Here is a 25,107-nt window from a genome sequence, read left to right as displayed (position 1 = left end):
ATGACAATTTTCATAGTATTTTCCACCCCAAGCTCCTCAACATATCCCAATAGGCATAGCACTGGTTCCCTGGGGAGGACACACCCATATGTTCTTCCTATCTTGTGGATAACCTTAGTCCAAAAGGAGACCAGTCTCGGACAAGACCACATCATGTGAAAAATACCTGCGTCAGATCCCTGACACCTTGGACACTCCGAATTCCTTTTCAACCCCATTTTAAACATCAGTAAGGGAGACCTATATACCCGGTGAATCACGTATAGGTGAGACAGTCTGGCCGGTTCGCTCATGGAAAGTTTAGGGACATACTCTAAGATACTCTCCCACACCTCCTCCGTTATCGGCCCAACTTCCTCCTCCCATTTAGATTTAGTTTTAATTGGGTCTAAAAGAAAGGTATGTAGTATATCTTTATATGTGCCAGAAATGATCCCTTTAGTGCTTCCTCCGCCCTTACACACATACTCCAGTACCAGGTCAGTCTGTATGGCCACACTTTGTTTAGCCGCTTGGGCTACAATCGCATGTTTTAATTGACTGTAGTGCAGCCAGCCGGACGCCGGTAACTGAAACTCACTCTGTAACTGCGGGAACGATTTCACAATTCCTCCGTCCAATATCTGATGCATGTATATCACACCCTTGCGTCTCCACTCCTCAATATTCCCCATTTTCTGAATCTCCGGGAGATTACTGTTATCCCAGATAGGTGTAAACTTAGTTAACCGGGTCACCCCTCTCACCCTTTTCAGCCTATCCCAGGTCTTATTTATAAGTGCCATTGTAGGAGATGTTCTACCCAGGAGCCCCACCGCACCATCCTCTAGTCCCATTACCAATGGACTTCTACCCACTATGTATTCCAGTACTTCTTTAATGCCCCCATCTTTCTCTCGATCAGACCAACCCCTGAGGTGTTGACATTGCGCCGCTATATAATACAATTCCGGATTTGGGATTGCTAGACCCCCCTCATCCTTCGGCCTTTGTAAAGTCTCTGATCGCACCCTAGGCTGCTTTTTACCCCACACCAGGTCCCTAAACAGCGAGTTTATCCCTTTAAATCTTTTCCTTGAAATACAAACAGGGGCATTGTGCAGTATGTATAGGAGTTTAGGCATTACTACCATCTTTAGCAAATTAACCCTTCCAACAACTGACAAATGTAGCTTGTTCCAGGCATCCACCTTGGCTCTCAATTTTTTAAGGAGAGGCCATAAGTTCACCTGTATGTATTTTTCTACTGGCAGAGATATCTGGATACCTAGATATTTAAATTCGTCCACATTCTTCAATTTGTTAGCCCCAGTATCCTCATTTGTCCAGGCTACTTCCCCATCCACTTTAAAGAGGCTCGATTTAGACCAATTAATGGTCAGTCCCGAAACTTCTCCAAATTTCTCTATTATCTGCATGGCATGAACCAATGAGGCTGATGGATCCCCCAAGAAAAGTAATAAATCGTCAGCATAAAGAGCTATTTTCTCCTCTAAATGCCCATACTTAAATCCATGGATCTCCTTTGTTTTCCTAATGGCCGCCGCCAGAGGCTCTATTGCAATAGCAAATAGGAGCGGCGATAGTGGGCAGCCCTGTCTCGTTCCCCGGTGCAACTCAAACGCTGAGGAGGTCATACCGTTAACTCTAACTTTAGCAGTAGGCCTATTATACAACAGCTGCACCCACTTTACAAACCGTGGGCCAAAACCCATATGCTGCAACACTTTCCACAGATACCCCCACTCAACACTATCGAACGCTTTCTGGGCATCTAGCGAAGCGATCACCCTCCGGCCAGGGTTGTCAGGCGGCAACTGTAGATTACGGTACAATCTCCTGATATTAGCAGCTGTCGACCTATTGGCCATGAACCCTGATTGCTCCATATGGATTAGGTTAGATATAACTCCAGTCAGCCGGTTTGACAACACCTTAGCCAGAAGCTTCACGTCCGCTGTTAATAACGAGATGGGTCTATATGAGTCTGGAAGCCTCGGATTTTTATCCTCCTTAGGAATTATTACTATTATTGCTTCTCTCATAGATTCAGGCAATACACCTTCCCCCTCCGCCACCTCAAAGACTTTCAATAGTTTGGGTAATAGGATTTCTTCTAACTGTTTATAAATTTCAACTGGTATCCCGTCTGCTCCCGGTGCCTTGTCATTGCTCATGCCATGCAGAGCGCCCTCCAGTTCATCAATAGTAATAGGTGACTCCAGTTTATCTCTATCCGCCACAGACAACACCGGAAGCTCACCTCGCTCAAGAAATGAGTCCACCTCTTCCACCCTCATCTCTCCGCTAGAAGAATATAGCGTGCGATAGAAATCTTTAAAGACCCCAAGGATCTCCTCAACCTCAGTGACCTGTGTCCCCTCCACCGTGTCCATACCATGCACAAATGAACTACTCCTTTGAGCTGCAGCTATGACCGATAATAGATGACCAACTTTTTCCCCCTCCTCATAAAAATGCAATTTTTGGAATGCCTGCTTCCTTACCGCCTTCTCCAAAAGCATCTTATTAACCTGTTCATGCGCCTGCCTAAGATTTTGCTTCGCGTCCGTAGTAGTACTCCGGATTGCTTCCAGCTCTGCCTTATCTAAGGCCTCCAGGCTATCTTTCTCATCCTGCCTCGTCTGTGTTTTACGTTTACAGATATCCCTGAACAGGAGTCCCCTGAGGTATGCCTTCATCGCATCCCATACCACCAGCGGACCAGTGCTACCCTCGTTGTGGATAAAGAAATCCCCAAGATCCCGTTCTATATTCCCCATATTAATATGACGGATCCATGCTGGATGAAGCTTCCACTCTCCCCTCCTTCCCCCTGTCAGGGTCCCCCGTCGTATGGACACTAGAATTGGGCTATGATCCGAAATCACTCTTGTCAGATATTGCACGTCGCTTATCATTGCATCCATCAGATCACTAGCTAGAGCCATGTCAATGCGGGACAGAGTGTTATGTGAAGCCGAATAACAAGAGAAGCAGGATACCCTCCCATTCCTCACTCGCCAGGCATCCACCATTCCAAGTTCCCCAATAAGAGTGCCAAACGAAGCCATACAACTATCCTGGATACCTGGAGGTCTACTACTCCTATCCCAGTACAGATCTATCACATTATTGAAGTCCCCCACCAGTAAAAAAGGGATTACTCCCCCCTTCTCAGAGAACTCCCTTATCTCCCTTAGCTTGGTGCACTTATATGGAGGTGGTATATATATTGCAACTATACACATGAGTCTGCCAAATATTTTACACTTGACGGCCACACACTGTCCCTCTTTATCCACATACACTTCTATCTCTTCATATTGCACAGAGTTATGGATCAGCAGTGATACACCCCTTGCATAGTTGGAAAAGGTGGAGTGATAGGCCTTCTGCACCCATCTCCTATTTAAAACATGTGTTGTCTCCTTTGTTAGATGCGTTTCTAGTAGACATATTACTGACGGGTTCTGGTCTTGAACATATTTAATTATTGCCGCTCTCCTAGACCTATCTGATAACCCTCTAATATTCCAACTCAACACCTTAATTCTATCCCCCATTATCCCACCCAGTAAAACCATCAAACCTTGTAGTATCTCCCCATGCTGCCTCTACCCTACCCCTTTCCCCCCTCCCCCCTGCTCCCCTCCCCTCCTACTCCCCACCACTTCCTGTTTTCGAGTACTCCCGTGAAGCATCGGGTTTTCCAAACCTGGTCCATAATCCCTACTAAATTCCCCCCTACCTCCCTCGCCTTCCCCTCTTAGACACATTTTAAAACTCATCCCTTTTCCAACAATTCTCCACTCCCCCCCCTTTCTATGTATAATCATATTCCACTCAACCAATATAACAGTAAAATGGCGAACAGTAATTAAACTGGAATCTCAAATTGTAAATACCACCACCGCGCCAAATTAGGCAGTCCCCATGTCCTGCGAAGCTCACATCAAACCCTTCGCATTCCCCCTGCATACTACCTCAATCCCAAAGGGAAGGAGAAAAAAAAAAAAAGAAAGAACAAGAAGGGTCCCCTGTAAGCTCCTAAGGATGTTGTAGAGCCTCAGCCAGCCTTCTCCAACACACTGCAGATTCAGACAGTCAGCTCATTCCTTCAAACGGATCCGCTTTTTGTTTGCGTCCAACCACAGCATGGCTTCCTCTGGAGTTGTAAAAAAGTGCACCCGCTCCAACGCCGTCACTCTTAGCTTTGCCGGGAACATCATTGAGTATTGCACCCCCATCTCTTGCAGGCGCCTCTTTACTCCTGTAAAAGTCATACGTAGCTTTTGAACAGAAATGGAGTAGTCCGGGTATATGGAAATTCTCTGGCCGTCAATCATAAGATCCTCCATGTCTCTTGCCTTTCGCAGTATAGTGTCCCTGTCTCTGTAGTTGAGGAGCTTGGCTAGCATAGTGCGAGGGCCCCTGCCTGCTGTTTGTGGCTGCATCGGGACTCTGTGTGCACGTTCCACGGCATAGAGCTTGGATAAGACATTAGCACCCATTTTCCCCCTGAGCCAGTCTTCTACATATTCAGTTGGGTTTCTTCCTTCCGCTTTCTCAGGGATGCCGACAATTCGGATGTTATTTCTTCTAGAGCGGTTCTCTAAATCATCATTTTTTGCCATGATTTCAGCTATCTGCTGTGCAAATGTTTTTTCAGACTTTTGTAGTTTTGTAATATGATCCTCTGTTATCCCCACTCTCTCCTCTACAGCCGTTGTTCTCAGATCTGCTTTCTTGAGGTCTTTCTTAATGTCAGCAACCTCTGCCTGTAATCCCTTAACTTGCTTCGTCAGGGAAGTCAGAGCCTCTTTACAAAAAGACACCACTGCAAAAACGTCCTTTAAAGTGGGGTTTTCTGGAGCCTCCTGTGCACTATGTGCTTTCTCCACTTCTCCTGTCTTATCTTGCTGCTTTTCACCATCCCCCATCTCATCAGAGCTGGCATTATCTTCTCCCTCCTCACCTCTGTTATCTATATGCTGATGTGATTTCTCTGAAGTCCGGGCAAATTTCTCCAGCCTTGCAGCGATCTGCATCCTCTCCTGACAGGCTGCATTAACTTTCTCAGCTTCCTGCCTTATCATGGCACCATCTTGAGAGCTGGGGACTTTCCCGCCTCCATTATCTTTTTGCCTGTGACGGACCATGGCACCTCTCTGCATCCACCAGACTCACTCCAGATAAGTCCTCACCACCTTATCTTCCTGACAGCCGGCTGAGGCAGTGATAACAGCGGTATTCAGGGATTTATCAAGGGAGTTTGCAGGAGAGCTCCACAAACACGTCTCTTCACATTGCCGTCCAGGCCACGCCCCGTCATTTCATCTTCCAACAAGACAACGACCCAAAGCACACAGCCAAGAAAACCAAGGCCTGGTTCAAGAGGGAAAAAATCAAGGTGTTGCAGTGGCCTAGTCAGTCTCCTGACCTTAACCCAATTGAAAACTTGTGGAAGGAGCTCAAGATTAAAGTCCACATGAGACACCCAAAGAACTTAGATAACTTGGAGAAGATCTGGATGGAAGAGTGGGCCAAGATAACTCCAGAGACCTGTGTCGGCCTGATCAGGTCTTATAAAAGACGATTATTAGCTGTAATTGCAAATAAGGGTTATTCCACAAAATATTAAACCTAGGGGTTGAATAATAATTGACCCACACTTTTATGTTGAAAATTTATTAAAATTTAACTGAGCAACATAACTTGTTGGTTTCTAAGATTTATGCATCTGTTAATAAATCCTGCTCTTGTTTGAAGTTTGCAGGCTCTAACTTATTTGCATCTTATCAAACCTGCTAAATCTGCAGGGGGTTGAATACTACTTGTAGGCACTGTGTATATATATTAACACTATGGGTGATACCTTTAGTGTTTATCGAATAATACATTATAGTTGAAAAAGTTAAAGCAATTCAATTTATAATCCAACAACAGCACTGATATTTGGCTGGAGTCAGGAAGACAATAGACCTACAAAAAATATCCCCATCCCATTTGTAATCGATTTATGTCACTCAACAAGGATGGACATTCACAGATCTCCATCTAAAGTCTTGAAATAAGAAGTCCTCACCAGTTTTCCACTGACCTGTGGTGGCCTTATTCGAGCAGAGAAATTGTCATATGAAGAGAAGAGCCTGTTTGAGACTCAGCAGTCTGTTCTTTGATGCCTATTGCTTCATTTACATAATTTGATTTTCTTTATTTTGACTTGTCTTTATGTCTGCACTGGCTGATGAGTCAATAAAAGTTTCCACCATGATTGGACACTGAAGAACCCAAATCTGAAGACTAGAGAGGCAAACAAGATAACCCGATGACTAATTCACGGGTCCATTACTTCTAAGCCTATAAATATTCCGACTCCTTGAAGGCGCGGTAGCTAAAGTGTAGTCAGAGAGGACAGGTCTGTCTAAGTGGAGTATAGCTGAAAAACATCCTTGTAGCAGCCAGTGAGGAAGGTAATCCTTCCTTATAGGTGTTGACTTACCTATCACTCTTGACATACAGTAATTGTCACTTTAAAGATCTTCAGAGATCATAAAACTGGAACGCCAATTTTACAAATAAAGGAAAAAAGTTTTGTAGCCAGCAAAATTGCTTTATCCTTAAATAGAGCTTTGCCTTCACTGAATAAGAGCAAACTCTTGCTATGGAACATGTGCCCATGAGTAGTTTCGGAGGACCCTCAAAGCCTCATTCGGACTGTTGCTGCCTAAACCAGGACCTTGGAGTCCGAGGAATTTTGTGGTTTTCACCCATTAACTTCTATAACAGGAATCTCCAACACACAAGCTACAAATCGTCTCACTCTGGTGGATATAACATTGAGAGAGTAGCAAGGTCAGTAACTAAAGGCGCCGTTACATGCAACGACATTGCTAACGAGATATCGCTGGGGTCACCGAATTCGTGATGCACATCCGGCCACGTTAGCATTGTCGTTGCATGTGACACATACGAGCAATCGCTAACGATCAAAAATACCATATCGTTGATCGTTAACACGTCGTTCATTTTTAAAATGCCGTTGATCTTCTGAGACGCAGGTTGTTCGTCGTTCCTGAGGCAGCACACATCGCTACTTGTGACACCCCAGGAACGACGAACAACAGCGTTCCTGCGTCCTCCGGCAACGAGGTGGGAGTGTCCTTCATGCGGCTGCTCTCCGCCTTTCCGCTTCTATTGGTGGGCCGCTGTGTGACATCGCTGTGCCGCCGCACGAACCGCCCCCTTATTAAAGAGGTTGTTCGCCGGCCACAGTGACGTCGTTAGGAAGGTAAGTATGTGTGACGCGTCGACAGGAGAGAGTTTAGAATTTAGGCCAAAATCAGGATCCAAAGAAGCATAAAAAGTACAAGGTTGAACAAACATGAGGGTTAGTCAAGGACTAATCAGGAGATAATATACTCACTGGACTTGTCACCCATTGAGCATGTTTGGGATCCTCTGGATCAGCGTATACGACAACGTGTTAAAATTCCTGCCAATATCCAGCAACTTTGCAGCCATTGAAGAGAGGACCAATATTCCACAGACCATAATCACCATCCTGATCAACTGTATGTGAAGGAGATGTGGTGCACTGCGGGAGGTAAATGGTGGTACCCTCCCAATACTGTAAAACTGCACATTTTAGAAAAGTCTTTTATTGTGGTCAGCCGAAGGCACACCTGAGCAAAAATAATGGTGTCTAATCAGCATCTTGGTATGCCACACCTGTGAGGTGGATGGATTATCTCCCCAAAGGAGAAGTGATCACTAACACAGATTTAGTCCAATTTGTGAACAATATTTTAGAGAAAAAAGCCTTTTGTGTACAAAGAAAAAGTCTTAGATCTTAGAGATGGGCATAAAAATCCAAAGTGTTATGTTTATATTTTTGTTCAGTGTGTGTGTGTGTGTGTGTGTGTGTGTGTATATTCGAAAATAAAGGCTAGTTACAAAAACAGTTATCTTCTATATTACAGTCTACCATTTATTATTTCTAGACCATCGGCTGCCATGTTACTGTCCCATCAATTCTTCAAGCAGGTATGTTACTGTAATGGCATAATTATACAGGCGTTCTCTACCAGAAATGATAGATATGAAGTGATTATCATGGGTCTGGTCACTGGGACTTTTTACTATTTTATATGTAGATGTTAGTTTAGGCTTTAGTAAATGCAAATAACTAAAAGTAGGCATTTGAACAAGGGTCTGCCATCAGATTTCAAAATACAAACTATCCGTCATCACTCCAAGTGAATGAGAGTGAGCAGATAATCAGACTTCACAGAGACATTATAATGACAGGGAGGTTGGTAGAGACAGAAGAGATCCTTTCATATTTATAGTTGATGGGGTGTCAGCTCTTGGGACAGCACTAGTCTTGTATAGATAGCATTGTCTCTGTGACTCCATAATTTATCTTAAATTCTATCTTTACTTTTGTGGCCAATATTTTTATACTCTAGTTCCTTGACTCATCATTGTTGTTCAGTTTTCTGGAGTAATTTGTTCTTTACTAGTAGGTTTAGTATTTTGCCTTATTTTCTATAGGAAAATAATTGTGCCATTTTTTAAGTTCTCTCTTTTTTAAAGGTGTTATCCAGGACTAGTTTTACATTGTGCCTAAAAACTAACAGATAGGTAGTTGTGCCCAGTGCCGATCTGTGTCGGCACAGAGCAGTCACAGACCACTCCTGCCAGTGACTTAGCGGCTTCTACTGACATCATGTCGACAGAGCAGCGACTTCTCTATCATTCTGTTCTGATAGGTCATGACTGCTGACAACATTATTCTGATTGACAACAGGCGTCCCAGTATCTAATATTGACAGTCACACCCAATCGACAGAGCATCGGCTTCTCTTCCACTCTGCTCTCTTGACGGAGTGTGACAGCCGCCTCCCCTGTGTCTAATTTCGACAGTCATGCCACATCGACAGAGCAGTGGCTTCTCTTCTGCTGTAGTCTGTTGACTTTGCGTGATTGCCGACATCATGCTGATTGACATTTGGCTTGCCTGTGTTCAATATCGATAGTCACACCCCATCAACAGAGAAGTGACTTCTCTTCTGCTGTGCTCTGTTGACTGGGCACGACTGCCAACATCATGCTAATTGACAGCCGGATCCCCTGTGTTTAATATCGACAGTCACGCCCCATCAACAGAGCTGTGTCTTCTCTTCCGCTCTGTTCTGCTGTCTGGGTGTGACTACCGACGTCATGCTGATTGACAGCCGGCTCCCCTGTGTCTAACATTGACAAGCAGCCCAGAGGAAGAGCCGCTGAATCTCCGGCTGTAGTGCTTGGTGACTACTCTGAGCCAGCGCAGCGTAGAACAGGCTGGAAGTTAGCAAATACCTGCATGTTAGTTTTTAGGCCATAAATAACATCAGCAAATACAAGATTAAAAACAAACAAAGAAACAACAAAAACAGAAAAGTAACTTCAATAAATTCCAAATGATGAATCAGGGCCTAGGTTTTTCAGAGGAGATAATTGCACCGTGCACTCACCAGATACACAGGTAAACAATCATTGACAGTATGTGGACTTCATGCTAGGCCTATAATTGTCTAGAGAGCAAAAAAACCCCATATCTTTCAATTGGAATATAAAAAGCCTATTTTGAATGTTATTAACTCTTACCTGCTCGCTCACTGCTGTGGTAGGATTTTTCCAAGCTTTTACGACCAACCGTTATTGCATATATAAAAGCGTATAATTCATTCCGAAACTGAGAGATCACTGTTTATGTTTTATAATCTTTATAAATGTTCAAGATGTATGCTTGATTTATAAACTTAATAATAAAACAGATTTGAAATAAAAGCGTATAATGAAGTATATGGCATGTATATGCTTCTTTCATAGGTGAGGGATCAGGCACGTGACTCGCTGCCCTCACTGCTGCCCTCTCTGGCACAGCATCAGAAGCACAGCTCGGTTGGATCATTTCCAGTGATTCTGAAGAAATACCCCTACAAATCTACAGATGAAGCTAAAGAATGGACATTTCATTAAAACCGTTTACTAAACAAAAGGAATATCCTTTTTTTTTTGCCTTGCACATCATATTAATGGGCAGTGTACGGCCTTCAGGTTCTGGCAGTTTCCTTTTATATAATTATATACACGTGTGTATTTTTTGGTTTATGCTCAGAGAGCATAATGTGAATATGCAGATATTGCACTTAAAAACTGCAGAGAATTGGAAGTCGTGCACAAAATTAACACTAATTGCCGGCTCCGGTCATTCTGCCATCAGTGGTGACTCTTGATTGTTTTGTGAACATTGTATGGCGCCATTGAATCTATCACTCAAGAAGTATTATTTTTACTTGTGTGATTATGTAGCTATTTTTGTATTGCAAAGATTGATTTTTTTAAATACTATTATTATTCTAGTGCTATATATTTCTGTTTTGTATGAAAAGCCGAACATAAATCGTCAGGTATTTTAACATATTGTAGATACTGAAGCCTCCGTATATGCAATGATATAGTGAAGCACTGGTCAGTCCGTCCTTGTATTGCATGGTCATCCCGTTTCTATCCCCTGCATTTAGGCGTAAGGAGATGTAATTTGTGAGAACAGTTTCAAAGCTAAAGTAGAGGACACTAATTGCCTATATAATACCTATTCTGTAAATGTAGAAGCTGTAAATTATATTGTATATTTGTAGACCTATAGTGCACTCCACGTACAAAAACATATAGATGATTAATCATATATAAGGCTGTGTGCCCACGCTGCTTTTTTTTTGCAGTTTTCCTTGCAAATTTTAATCAATACTGCAGGGAAAAACACATCCCAGCAAAGTATATGAGAATCCTGGATTGTTGTGCACATGTTGCAGATTTTTGTGCAGAAAATACAAGCCGCATGTCAATTGCTTAAGGGTTTTTTCCTTCTGATGTAATCCACTGCACTGCTCGAGCTTGATCATGGCAGCAGATAATATCTGTTAGTGTTGCACTCACAGCACTGACACTTCACCTCACACACCATGCGTCCGACATGGTCTGTGAGGCTCTCCGTAGCTCAGTAACCCGGAGTCATCATGGTGATGACCCAGGGTTGCCATGGCAGCAATTAGGTCCCTGTGATCGCATTACAGAGAGCTGATCACCAGGGAGAGGAAAGCAATCCCTCTTGCTGCCTCCTGAATATTGTGATCTCATTGATCTTAGCATTCAGAGGGTTAAACTAACAGGAGCAGTACGAGCGCCGCTCTGGGCAGTGAGAGCCGGGTCTTTTATGTAACATCAGCCGGAGATCCGCTGGCCCTGCGATCACCATAACTTAAAAAAGAAATGGAAAAATGCCAGAAAAAAACGCTTAAAGAAAACACGATAAAAAACGAGCGTTTTTTCTTCTGCATTTGTCCTGCCAAAACATACACTTTAGTGTGCAGAAAATCTGCACACAAATCTGCTACATGGGTACATACCCTAAAAGTCTCAGATCAGGGCCTTGCAAAGATTTAAATGAAGTGAGTAAGCTAGTATGGTCTAAAAATTGCCGATTTAGGAGCAGGACAATAATGGCAGAGCAATTTACTGAATAAATGTATAATTTATGTAGGTTAAAATGGCATTTATTTAAAGGAAATCTGTCAGCAGGCTTTTGCTATGGTATTTGTCAGCAGTATGATTTAGGGACAGAGACCCTGATTCCAGTGATGTGTGACTTACTGGGCTGCTTGTTGTAGTTTCAATAAAATCGCAGTTTTATCAGGAGGCGTTTATCACCAGAGGACTAGTTGTCTCTTGCTATGTAGTCCTCCTGCTCTGTGTATCCCGGGCCCCCAATGCTGATTGGGTCGTATTCTGCCTCTGCACAGTGTATACGAAAAGCTGCCAATCAGTGGTGAGAGCGGGGTTATGCAGAGCTCAGCAGTCAGAAAACTGGTGGATCTGCAGCAGTTAAAGATGTATTTTAATAAGCTGACAGCAAGCGGCCAAGTGACACATCACAGGAATCAGTGTCTCTGTCCCTACATCATGCTCCTCTCAGATTTGATAACAAATACCTTCTGATAGATTCCCTTTACATTTAATGCATTCACTTTGCTTATTTATAATTGATTATCTGTATAGTAAAAGGATGCGGTTTCACAGGAATTGATCCAATCTTGTAACCTTAGGTGCCTGACTCTCTTCCATGTGGCCACGATTATAATGTCAATGCAATATTGAGCAGTCCCACATGTAAGGATATGCCATTTTTTTCCCCAAGACTAATAGCAAAAAGCTGTTCATACAGTAAATTGCTAGACAGCACACATTATTGTGTATGGGCACATCATGTTGGGACTCCAGACCAAAACCATAGAGAATCAATGCGGTTGTGATGTTACCGTGACCAAAACGTCACCATGGAGCCCCAGTCTATATGGCCCGTAGATGTTATCGTCATGCTGTCACCAACAACATCCCAAAATAACCATATGCTGATTCTTACCTCTTTGATTGTTAAAGGGAACTTGTCATGAGAAATTTAGCTTGAAACCTAAAAGTTTCCCCCTCTGCAGCTCCTGGGCTGCATTCTAGCAGTGTTCCTGTTGTTTATGTGCCCCCTTTCTGACCAAAATAAAGACTTTGTAAAGGGGTGCCTTTTTGTATTCAGATCTTGATAATGGTACACGGGGGCGGGCTCTCTGGTGTCCGTTATTTTGCCTCATGTCGCTTTAGGCCGTCCCCCATCGCTCCATTCCATACTGCAGGACGCCGGCCACTGCGCCCGAGGTGCCGCGCACGCGAGGACCGCTGGTCACGTGTGCGCAGGCACGAGGTTATGGGCGGCGCTGTGATTGCATCGCAAGTGCCTGCCCATCATCTCGTGGCCACGCTCTCCCCTCTGCCTCCAGCGTTCTGCGCAAGCGCTGGCCAGATGACCCGACGTTGGAACGTTCTGCGCAGAACGCTGGAGGCAGAGAGGAATGGGCGGGCACTTGCGATGCAATCACAGCGCCGCCCATAGTCTCGTGCCTGCGACACACGTGACCAGCGGTCCTCGCGTGCCCGGCAACCTCGGGCGCAGTGGGCGGCGTCCTGAAGTATGGAATGGAGCGATGGGGGACGGCCTAAAGCGACAGGAAGCAGAATAACGGACACCAGGGAGCCCGCCCCCGTGTACCATTATCAAGTTTTGAATACAAAAAGGTACCCCTTTACAAAGTCTTTATTTTGGTCAGAAAGGGGGCACATAAACAACAGGAACCTTGCTAGAATGCAGCCCAGGAGCTGCAGAGGGGGAAACTTTTAGGTTTCAAGCTAAATTTCTGATGACAAGTTCCCTTTAAAGAGGTACAGGGAAATATATGGAACGGTTGGATTTCCATTGACTTGCAGTCAGACTACATCTGTCAAGTTTAAAATAGGCTTGAGACTGAAAGCAGAGTCCATTGCATTTCAAGAGAATGGTTAAAAAAATCCTTAGGATAAGTAATAACTTGTTGATCGATAGAGGTCGATTCTCTGCGACCCACACCAATTGGCGGAACGGGACACTTATAACCTAATAAAGCAACAGTGCGCATGCTTGACCGCAGCTCAATTATTCCCTATGGCATTGCTGAGCGCTGCGCTGGCATTATTCGGCAGACCCATAGGGAATGAAAGGAGTGGTGGGTGCGCACCAGAACTGCCGTTACTTTCTGTAACAGCTCTGCTGATCAGTGCGGATCTCACCGACCCCCCACCGATCATCATGTCATCAGCCATCCTGTGGATAAGTCAACACTTTTTCACCAGACAACCCCGTTAATGACCTGATGTCCTGTAGGTTACTGAACATAAAAGCTTGAGACTGAAACCGTGATATGGGATGGATGAAGTAAGATACCTCAGAGTAAATCCATAAGCTTCCTGTGTAGAATTGTTCTCAGAAGTCATTAGAAAAGCAATAACCAATACCGTACATTTGTTTTCCTGGCAATCAATGAATCTGGCTATGCACATTAGAGGATTTTTCCGCCTTTAGCATTTTGCACACCATCATTAAATCTGTGTAAAAAACAATAGAATCGGCCTGTACTCCCCTCACTTGGTCCAGTGCTGCACCTATGCTGCTGCTCCAGTGATTCTTGATGTCAGTGATTGGCTGCAGCGCTGTTGATGTACAATTTCTTTGCAATTTTAATCATTTAAGAAGTTTAGTCAATCCCTTTAATATCATTTGAACCAGATGATTAATGTGCATGGGGGGCTTTAAACATGGCAGATTTCTGGGGGGAGAGGATTAGGCTGTGTGTACACGGTGCGTTTTTGCATTTCTGCTGCGTTTTTTCTTGCAGATTTTCAGAAATCTTCAAGGATATCCTGATGCCAGCAAAGTCTATGAACATTCTAAAGTGCTGTGCACACGTTCAGGATTTTTTCCTTGCAGATTTTGTTGCAGAAAAAATTGCAGCATGTCAATTCTTTCTGCATATTTTTCCTGCATGTGTACCGTTGAAAGCAATGGGGGAAAAAAACACATAAAAAAACGCCGCAAAAACACTCTTGTGCTTCCTACCAGAACATGCACATTGTCTGCAACCATATCTGCAACGTGTGCACATAGCCTTTAGACAGTTGGGATGTCCACATGCCTGATTATTATGCTATCTGGGAGAGAAGTCACTTTTAGAGATGTCATACATATGAAAGAATTGAGGAGAGAAGGTTGATATTAACGGGAATCTATCAGCAGGATTCCACAATCCAAACTATTTACAAGTGCATCTCAGTAAATTAGAAAATCATCAAAAAGTTAATTTATTTCAGTAATTCAATACAAAAAGGGAGCACACATATACTGTATTATATAGAGCCATTACACACAGAGGGATCTATTTCAAGTGTATATTCCTGTTAATGTTGATGATTACGGCTTACAGCCAATGAAAACCCAAAAGTTCTCAGAAAACTAGAATAATTACCACAAAACACGTTCAAAGGCTTCCTAAGCATTTTAAGTCCCTTAGTCTGGTTCAGTAGGCTACACAATGATGGGGAAGACTGCTGATTTGACAGATGTCCAGAAGGCAGTCATTGACACACTCCACAAGGAGGGTGAGCAACAAAAGGTGATTGCTAAAGAAGCTGGCTGTTCACAGAGTGCTAAATCCAAGCATATTAATGGAAAGTTGATTGGAAAGAAAAAGTGTGGTAGAAAAAGGTGCACAAGCAACCGGGATAACCACAGCCTTGATAGGATTGTTAAGAAAAGGCCATTCAAAAAATTTGGGGGAGATTCACAAGGAGTGGACTGCTGCTGGAGTCAGTGCTTCAAGAACCACCATACACAGACGTATCCAGGACATGGGCTACAAGTGTCACATTCTTTGTGTCAAGTCACTCATGACCAATAGACAATGCCAGAAGCGTCTTCACTGGGCCAAGGAGAAAAAGAACTGGACTGTTGTTGCTCAGTGGTCCAAGGTGTTGTTTTCAGGTGAAAGTAAATTTTGCATTTCATTTGGAAATCGCAATCCCAGAGTCTGGAGGAAGCGTGGAGAGGCCACAATCCAAGCTGCTTGAGGTCTAGTGTGAAGTTTCCACAATAAGTGATGGTGTAAGTTCCCTGTGTTTTATCAAGACCAAAGTCAGCGCAGCCGTCTACCAGGAAATTTTAGAGCACTTCATGCTTCCCTCTGCTAACAAGCTTTTTGGAGATTGAAATTTCATTTTCCAGCAGAACTTGGCACCTGTCCACACTGCCAAATGTACCAATACCTGGTTTAATAACCACAGTATCTCTGTGCTTGATTGGCTAGCAAACTCGCCTGACCTAAACCCCATAGAGAATCTATGAGGTAATGTCAAGAGGAAGATGAGAGACACCAGACCCAACAATGCAGACGAGTTGAAGGCTGCTATCAAAGCAACTTGGGCTTCCATAACAAATCAGCAGTGCCACAGGCTGATCGCCTCCATGTCACGCTGCATTGATGCAGTAATTCATGCAAAAGGAGCCTCGACCAAGTATTGAGGCATTTACTGTACAGACTTTTAAGTAGGCGCCAACATTTCTGAGTGTAAAATCATTTTTTCAGTCGGTCTTATATAATATTAATTTTCTGAGATAATGACTTTTGGGTTTTCATTGGATGTAAGCCATAATCATCAACATTAACAGAAATAAACTCATGAAATAGATCACTCTGTAATGACTCTATATAATGTATGGGTTTCCCTTTTGTATTGAATTACTGAAATGAACTTTTTGATGATATTCTAATTTATTGAGATGCACCTGTATATATATATATATATATATATATATATATATATATATATATATATATACTGCAAAATCAGCATTTGAATTGATACTCAGTGAGACTGAATTGAAATGAGGCTGAAGAGCTATGGTAGATCTGAAGCCTCTGTCACTCCAGCTCTTTTCTCCGCTGAGCACCACTTACTGCTATCAGCTGATGGTCACTGCTGCTGAGATAGCTTAAAGGGAATCTGTCACCAGGATTATGCTACCTCATCTGAGAGCAGCATAACGTAGAAACAAAGACCCTGATTCCAACAATCAATCCCTTTTGTTTACTTGGTATACCAGTTGTGATATAAAGTTTTGAGATGTAGCCGAGTTCAGAAAGTTAACCCTGCTCACTGCACAGCTTTTTACATACAATGTCTCTTGACAGTGAGCTGCTTATCAGAGAAGGGGTTGTGGTCAGTCTAGTAGGCATGTGAGCTGTAGTCTGGTCTGTGATAATCTCCTGGTGATAAAACAATCATTGTAAATAAAGAACAGCACACAGCATAAGTTGACACATTGCTTAAATCTGTTTAAGCCCCTCTCCCGCTGTCTTCAGATTACATAGCAAAAACCTGCTGACACATTCCCCTTAAAGCCAATCTTAACCCACTGGCCAGCTTTAGATACAAACTGCATGGCTGGGTTCACTCATTTTTTTTTTTTTTTTTTTTTAGGCCGGGTACACATATCCGGCTTTTCGCCGGTTTGACGGATGCGGCGCACGCCAGTACAGTGTATACAGTACACTGGCAGCGCAACAAGCGCCGGTCACATGCTGTCATGTGACTGGAGCATGTGACCCGGAAGTTGCGACTCTGCCACTGTACTGTCTCATACTGTACTGGCGTGTGCCGCATTCGTCAAACCAGCGAAAAGCCGGATATGTGTACCCGGCCTTAAATCCATGGTCAATTTATTTAACGTTCTGTGGACTAGATAGTGAATGTATGATTGCTGAGGGTCTGGGTATTGAGATTCCCACTGATCCAAAGAATTGGTAGCCCACATTGCCCTGTGAAGTGTTACTGAGCATGTGCGACCACTGGATTATTCCCACCGCTGCACTGAGTGTGTTTGTTTGCTTTTAAATCCGGCATATGGTCCCAGAGATATGGGGCTTCTTATTTTGTGCTAATTTTCATGGCCTTTACAAAAATAAATGCTCAGGAGCAGTGGGAATGAAATAAGAGCAAGTGACAGGTCCTCTGTAATACTGGCTCTTAGGTTGTTATGAAGGAGCGATAGCAGGCTGCGAGAATAATGTGACTAGTGCGGAAGTCACTCATACACGGCTGGAAATATAAAAAGAAAAAAAAGTTCTCTCTTGATAAATGTGAAGAAATGTTCAAGTGTTGCTGGACTTAGATCTAATGCTCAGAGCCTAATTGCTGTGTAGATTTGTTTTGCTTAAAGGACTCCTGTCACATAGAACATGTCTGGTCTGCAGGCAGCATGTTATAGAGCAAAATCCGCTGAGCAGATTGATATATAGGGTTTTTTTGGGATAAGATTCACTATCGCTTGTATGTCTTCATAGATTGCCCCTTTTACTCCCAGCAGTTCCACAAGGGTTGCAGTTGTCAGGTCATGCTGGTTATTAAGTTTCCCATGGAGGGGAAAGAGATGACAGGAATGTAAAAAATATAACCCAGAAGAGAGCGGACACACACTTTGGTATTGGTGTGATGCCAGGTACTTTGTACATTCTCACTGAACAGCAGGCCACAAGCATTATCAGATCTTAAAGGGAATCTGTTACCAGGTTTTTGCCACCTAATCTGAAAGCAGCATGATGACGGTAAAGAGACCCCGATTACAGCGATGTATCACTTACTGGGCTGTTTAGTGTAGTTTACATAAAATCACTGGTTAATCAGCAGTAGATTATCATTACAGGACTACTTGGTGTGCTGCCATGTAGTCCAGCATATTCATGAGCTCTGTATAACTGCTAGATCTGCAATAGAGAAAACATTGATTTCATCAAAATGACAGCAAACAGCTCAGTAAGTGACACATCGCTGGAATCAGGGTCTCTGTCTCTACATTATGCTGCGCTCAGATTTGAGAGTAAAAACTTGGTCACCCAGTCCCTTTTAAAATGTAACTGTAGTTTCAAGTAATTTTTCAGAATTCTCTTACATGTACAAAGAGAGTACCATTATTTCTGACTCCAATATGATTTGCATTCTGCATTTTTCCCTCTACAAGCTGTTTCTTAATTTGCAATAGACTTTGAACTTGTGGAGAAGATTAGCTAATGTCAACCATACACAACACACAGCGAGGGATTCCTACTTTTCATTCTTTAGTTTGTACACCGAGAGTAGGAGAGGTATTGTGGCTAACACACAACAGTATTTAGCTCCGGGGTGAGGTAAAAGACTTGTTAGAAAGCTCAGCCCCATCTTTCTCCCTCTGTTGTTTTTTTTTTTTCTTTCTCATTCTGCACGGTCTCTCTTCATAGATGTAATATGACACCACACTGAGCTAGGTAGTCCAAAGTAGACAAATTTGAGCTGTTTTTTCGTTGTGTATGATGAGCTTTAGGCGGGAAAAGAAAATTTGACTCTTAAGTGGAAAAATAGATTTGTCCTCCCCACCCACCCACCCACCCAAACGGTTTGCCTAGCTCCTCCTGTTCTATAACATGTTGCTTGCTAATCAGACACCATGTGTTAAATTTCCCGTCGTAACAATATTGATATGTGAGGTTCTCAGCAGGACTCCTGCTTAGGGCTATCCATACGCATCCTGGATTACATATAAACAGTTCTTTTTTTCACTTTAGTGAAAAGCACACAGAGCGATTTGTATCAGCATCTTGCATCAGCTTTTCTTCAGGGTTTGGTCAGTGTGTCCGCTATTACCATTAGTGTTTATCAGTGATCTTTTCAGGTATGAGAATTTTTTTTTTTTTCTTTTTTTACCGCTTCTACCCATTGCAATGTTAAAAACAGACCGCTAGCAGTAGCCATCCGTGTTATTTGATTGAGATCAAAAACTGACACATCTCCATGATTTAATTTTGCAGACACATGGTCCGCAAAAAGACATTGACATGTCAACAGAACCACAGACTATAATAAGTACGTGCTCTGTGAAAAACTGATGTCCGAATGAGTCCTTACATACAAGGTGGCCATTAAATAACCTAAGGTGTTTGGAGCCGTGTCCAGTCTGACCCACTGGACAGATTTAGCTGAAAATTGGTAAGTATGCTAATCAAGGCATGGGGAAATGGAAGGCATCTTAAAAAAAAAGTTATGATGACACATTTTGAGACAACAGGGTTACTGACTGTTCAGCCAGGGCACGGAGAACTTTCCACATTGTGCTGTGCGGGAGCCCTAACTGCCTGGAAACACTGCGTGCACTGCTGTTCCCGGCAGGGTTGTTCATGCCCCGTTTCTTGACGGCAGTGGCAATGTCCTCCACAACCTCTCTGCTTACCGGTCATCGCCCGCACCCTGGCTGAACACTCAGTAACTGTTGCCTCAAAACATCTCATCTATCTCAGCGAAGTTTTGGTATAATTTTTTTTTTTTAGATGCCTTCCGTTTCCCCATGCCTTGAATAGCATACATACCAATTTTCAGCCAATTGTGTCTACTGGGTCAGTATGCTCCAAACACCTTAGGTTATTTTATGGCCACCTTGTACATTGTAACAAACACTAAGGGCAAAAAGGTCTGCGTCTATGACCGCAACCTGCAGTGTTAACACACAATATAATAAAAAGATGTCTTTAAAGGGGATGTCCATAACTTGGATAACCCCTTCTCATTCCCCAAATTGGCCCGCATAAAGAAAAAAGCTTATTCTCCCCTCTCAGTGTGGCTGTAATTTGCATTCCCGTATGACACCCCACGCTTCTCTATCCCAGTCTTCAAATCAAGAGACAGTAGTGGCAGCTGCAGCGCTCATTTCTTGTTAATTCCGTAAGTGAAAAAAACAGCGCTGATTGCTATGACACACAAGCCGCGCACAATGTCACATGTGCCAGGAACTTGACTTCTGACACTGCTGGAACCTCGCCGACACCAGAGGGGAGCAAAAGCTTTTTTTTATTGGGGCAAACATGGGGAAAAAGAAGGAGTTGTGCAACCCCTTTAATACAAGCCATTGATTAGTATGTAATGCTAAACAGTCCTGTAACCCCTTAACGACCCATGACGTACTTGGTACGTCATGGATCGTGTGCCGTTAATCCCTGCCCCCTGCCGTGGGCAGGCGGCGGCGATCCGCACACATATCAGCTGTTTTCAACAGCTGACATGTGTGCCTGCTAGCCGCAGGTGGAATCGCTTCAAAATCCAAAATCTGGCAGCGATATGTATATGGGCGCCGCCATGACAGTTACTTTTCCCGCCCCCACCGGAAGTCACGTGACATGATCACGTGACTTTCGGTGGTTGCCATCGTAGCACAGGGTCTTGTGATGACGCCTGCAGCTACGAAGTTTCACTTTCGTTTTCACCCGGCTCGGAGCAGGGTGAAACAGGAAGTGACTATCTGCTGTTTACAGCAGTATAGCTGTGATCAGCAGATAGATAAGAGCGATCGGATTGCTGATCGCTATAGCCCCCTAGGGGGACTAGTAAAATAAAAAAAAAGTTAAAAAAAAGTTTTTAAAAAAATAAAATAAATAAAAGTTCAAATCACCCCCCTTTCACCCCTTTGAAAATTAAAGGGTTAAAAAAATAAAAAATATACACATATTTGGTATCGCCGCGTTCAGAAATGCCCGATCAAAATATAAAATCAATTAATCTGATCAGTAAATGGCGTAGCGGCAAAAAAATTCCTAACGCCAAAATTACGTTTTTTGGTCGCCGCAAATTTTGCGCAAAATGCAATAACAGGCGATCAAAATGTAGCATCTGCGCAAAAATAGTACGGGGGGCTGAAGGGGTTAAGCTTATAAGACCTAATCTTCACAAGGTGGCAAAATAGGACTGTGATAATTCAACTCTGCAACTGGATAAATTAATCAAATGTGATACCAAAGCCAATCTGTGTTCTTGTCTGAAATGAAACCACTAGTTCTTTTGTGCCTTACACAACCTTTGAAAGGAAAGTGTCGTTTAGCCATCTATAAAATATATCCCTGTTTGTAATATGATTTTCTGTTAAATTTTACATTTTAGTGCAATGAATATATAGAAAATTGAAGGTTTTTATTGTATGCATGATCATTCGGGAAATTAAATGTGAACCAAAGATTGTTGTAAATGTGCTGTAAATTGGCGTCATTGATTAAAAACAAGTAGACCTAAAAATATAATTACCGTAAACTGGACATCCGTTTAGAAAAGCCATAGCTTATAATTAAATATAAATTATTTCCTGTAACAAATGGTTATTTTCTTCAGTGTTGGGTGCTCATTGCTTTTCAGGACTGATCCATTAGGTCACTGCTATTCTAACTTACAGGTAATCATGGAGGAGCTAAAATCCACCTCCTATCTTACCAAACACTTCAGGTACTGACACTGATCTGCCCACTATACTGGCGCTGCTCTGCTTCCGCTTCCTATTATTGAGCCTTAGAATTTTTCTGCTGCTGACACTAGGGGGAACTTAGTGCAAAGATATTTTTACAGCTTCCAGTCAATTCAAAAAGAAGCTATAAAAATTTATTCTGCATAGAGCTCCACCTAGTGGTAGCTTCAAGGAGACAGTTTAATCGTGCAGAGGGGTTGGGTAATTAATTTTAATGAGGAGCCACATGAGAGACCGTGACTGTTGTACAGGGCCAAACAAATAGGCTGAAATTATTCTGCTCAATATTATTAACATGGTAATTACATCACTTAAAGGGAACCTGTCACCACTTTTTTGGCGTATAAGCTGCGGCCACCACCACCGGGCTCTTATATACAGCATGTTAGAATGCTGTATATAAGAGCCCAGACTACTGTGAGAACATAAAAACATTTTATAATACTTAACTAACGGTCGTGCGGTGGGCCTACTGGGCGTCTCCATTCTCCGGTGCCGCCTCTTTCGGCCTCCTTCTTCTCTAACTGCGGTGCATGACGCGTCTGACGTCATCCACACTCGCCGGCATTCAAGTCCTGAGCAGACGCACTTTGATCTGCTCTGAGTAGAGTAGATCAAAGTATTGTAGTGCGCCTGCGCAGGATCGGCGAGTGTGTATGACGTAGACGAGTCATGCACACAGGCTTCAGAAGAAGGACGATGATGGCCGAAAGAGGCGGCGTCTGCACCGGAGATGCCCATATGACCCACCGCATGACCGTTAGGTAAGTATTATAAAGTGTTTTTATGTTCTGACAGCGGCCTGGGCCCCCACATAACCTCGCTATATAGAGTATAAGCCCTCACATAGCTACCTATATATACAGCATAAGCCACCACCGCTCCCCCTCATAGCTCCTCTATTGAGCATGAGCCCCCACATAGTCCTCTATGTATAGTATGAGCCCCTCATATAGCACCCTATACACAAACACATTATATATAGATACTCACTCTCCAGCACACTGACACTCCGCACAGCAGACACGATGGTGACGTCATCGCTTCTGCTGTCTGTGTCACATACTGACAGCTCTGTACTCCAATGTATTCACCGCTATGTGCATCCTAATGATGTAGATAGCAGGGGTATTGAGCAGTGGCAAGCAAGCGCAAGCATGGTGTGGCCCTTCGACTGTCTCTAACTAGAATGGAATAGCTAGAGGTCCAGATGTGGCCTATGGGCCTCATTTTGCTCAGGTCTGGTGTAGAGGATTTAAAGCACCACTAATACATGTTCCCTGCCACTGGTAGAATACTTAACAGCTGGAATCTTATTTTGTTCTCTGTGCCGCTCTTGTTTTCTTCTGCTAGTTTTGACCTATCGGCTCATTTCAGTGTTCACTGGGCAGACCGGCAGTTACATCTCAATTTAAGTCTATGAGAGCAACAACAAGGCTCCCATAGACTTACAGACCAAGCTTGTGACCATTAGCTCTGACTTCCGGTTAATCAGCAACTGCAGTTACAAGATGGCAGAATGGGACCACAACAGCGCCGGGATGATGCTAGTAAGAAGACTTTGTCTGGTAACATTTTACTATAGGCAGGGAAACAAACATTAATAATACCAATCTAGCGGTGAAATAAAAAAAATCTTTGGAGTAGTGCTTTAAACATGTATTTGCCAATTTTCTGGTATAAGTACTTTGAAAAATATGGTGTTCAGACTGAGTATCATACATGAAGCACTTTTTCCACCTTTTCTGGTATAAAAGTTGGGTTTAAAGAGTCCTAATAAAAAATATGATGTATATTTTGGCAAATAAGAATCAGTGCAATGTTGCTTTCCATGAGATGTTTACATACTAAAGAGGGATTTGTTCCCAAAATATTAATTTCACAAATCTGAATGTACAGTTAAAAAAAAACATTATTTTTCTAAAAAGTATAAAACAATACAAACAGGATATAAAATTGTATAAAATATATGTACAAAGCAGTATAAAAAACAAAGGCATCATTTATGTGTCCGATCACGACTCATGCTTGAATTTGCAACCCCTTCTCAATGTCTGGGTACTCCTCTTCTTCTGGGATAAATATGGATTCTAAAAAAGGAAATGACATAAGAATCAAACATTAAGAGAAAACATTTCCATATTCAGGAATTTAAAAAGGATTTTCCCAAGTTGGATATGCAAGGCATAGCCTCAGGAGAGCCCAGAAAGGTCCGATAAGGTTAGCCCTCAATCTATGTCCAACTGACCCTTCAACAAACTTTTCTTCAATGCCTGTTGTAATATCGTATCTTTCACTGCTGAAAGATATATTGTGTTTCTGCTTTAGGCAACTTTTTTTTTTTTACTATATACAGATCACGGAGATTTACAAATCTACACTTCTAGCCAAAGCCCTGGTAAACATCCCATATCAGTATCCTTCAATCAAATTTTACCTTAGGCACTAAAGATGAGCAAATCGATTTGCAGGACCCTGGTCCAGCGGACACATCGGTAGCCAGTGGCCACCAGACGGGAGCACTGCAAACTGCTTCAACGTCTCTTCTGATTAGTAGGCTCAGTACGACAACATTTGCATCAGACCACACCGGTGATGGCTCACCAGACCTACAAATCAAAAGAGGTGCCAGGGATTCTGGCAGGAATGAGGCAGTTCACGGGGCTCCCATCCGACAGCCATGGATCACTTGATGTGTCCTCTGCACCAGGGTTTTAGAATCAATTTGCCCAGCTCTAGTATGCACTATGCATTCCAGTAGGTCTCATTTTCTAGATATATGTCAAATTCAGATTCATCTATGAGACCACCAGATAGGACAGAGGGATTCACAACGCCTCTGGACCCTATTGTCTACTGCTTTGTGGCTCAGCTGTTATTACCTGTGCAAGTTTAAAGTAATTGAGTAATACTACTATCAATATTTGTCTATAGTCCTTGCTTGGCCGTCAGCTTGACCTTATGCACCTTAAAATTAGCACTCCCATCTATATATATATATTTTTTTAATTAAATGTGTGTATATAGGCATGTAATGTAGTGTAAGTGTATTAAAGGGATTGTTCACTATTTGGACAACCTCTTTTCAATCACTACGTTAACACTGTTAAAATAAAAAGCTTATATTCACCTCCGCTACTGTGACGGTGCTGCAGGCACTCACTCTCTTGGGGCTCACGAGAGGTCGTTATGTCAAGCGAGCCCCACGCCCAATCACCACCGCCTTCAGACATTTAAATATAAGCGAGTAGCTCTCAATTCCTGTTGATTTCTTATACAGCCAAAAGCGTGGAAAGTGAACCCGGCACAGGAGGGGAGCATAATCTTTTTAT

At 42.9% G+C, this 25,107-nt stretch overlaps 2 protein-coding genes across 2 annotated transcripts in view; one reads left to right on the top strand and one right to left on the bottom strand.

Moving 5' to 3' along the window:
* The window catches only part of STRADB (STE20 related adaptor beta), a 106,824-nt gene extending 94,325 nt beyond the window's left edge, over window positions 1-12,499 (top strand). Inside the window, exons 11-12 of the mRNA XM_075317617.1 lie at window positions 8,007-8,049; window positions 9,880-12,499. Of these exons, the coding sequence (XP_075173732.1) occupies window positions 8,007-8,049; window positions 9,880-10,029 (193 nt within the window). The 3' untranslated portion in view covers window positions 10,030-12,499. The remainder of the gene's footprint in view (window positions 1-8,006; window positions 8,050-9,879) is intronic.
* Window positions 12,500-23,759: 11,260 nt separating this feature from the next.
* Window positions 23,760-25,107, bottom strand: part of TMEM237 (transmembrane protein 237) — a gene marked incomplete at its 5' end in the record, with an annotated part of 58,494 nt that continues 57,146 nt past the window's right edge. Inside the window, one exon of the mRNA XM_075319702.1 lies at window positions 23,760-23,865. Within this exon, the coding sequence (XP_075175817.1) occupies window positions 23,798-23,865 (68 nt within the window). The remainder of the gene's footprint in view (window positions 23,866-25,107) is intronic.

The sequence above is a fragment of the Anomaloglossus baeobatrachus genome, chromosome 7 (assembly GCF_048569485.1).
Source record: "Anomaloglossus baeobatrachus isolate aAnoBae1 chromosome 7, aAnoBae1.hap1, whole genome shotgun sequence".
NCBI lineage: Eukaryota > Metazoa > Chordata > Amphibia > Anura > Aromobatidae > Anomaloglossus > Anomaloglossus baeobatrachus.
This window is presented reverse-complemented; position numbering and strand designations above follow the sequence as displayed.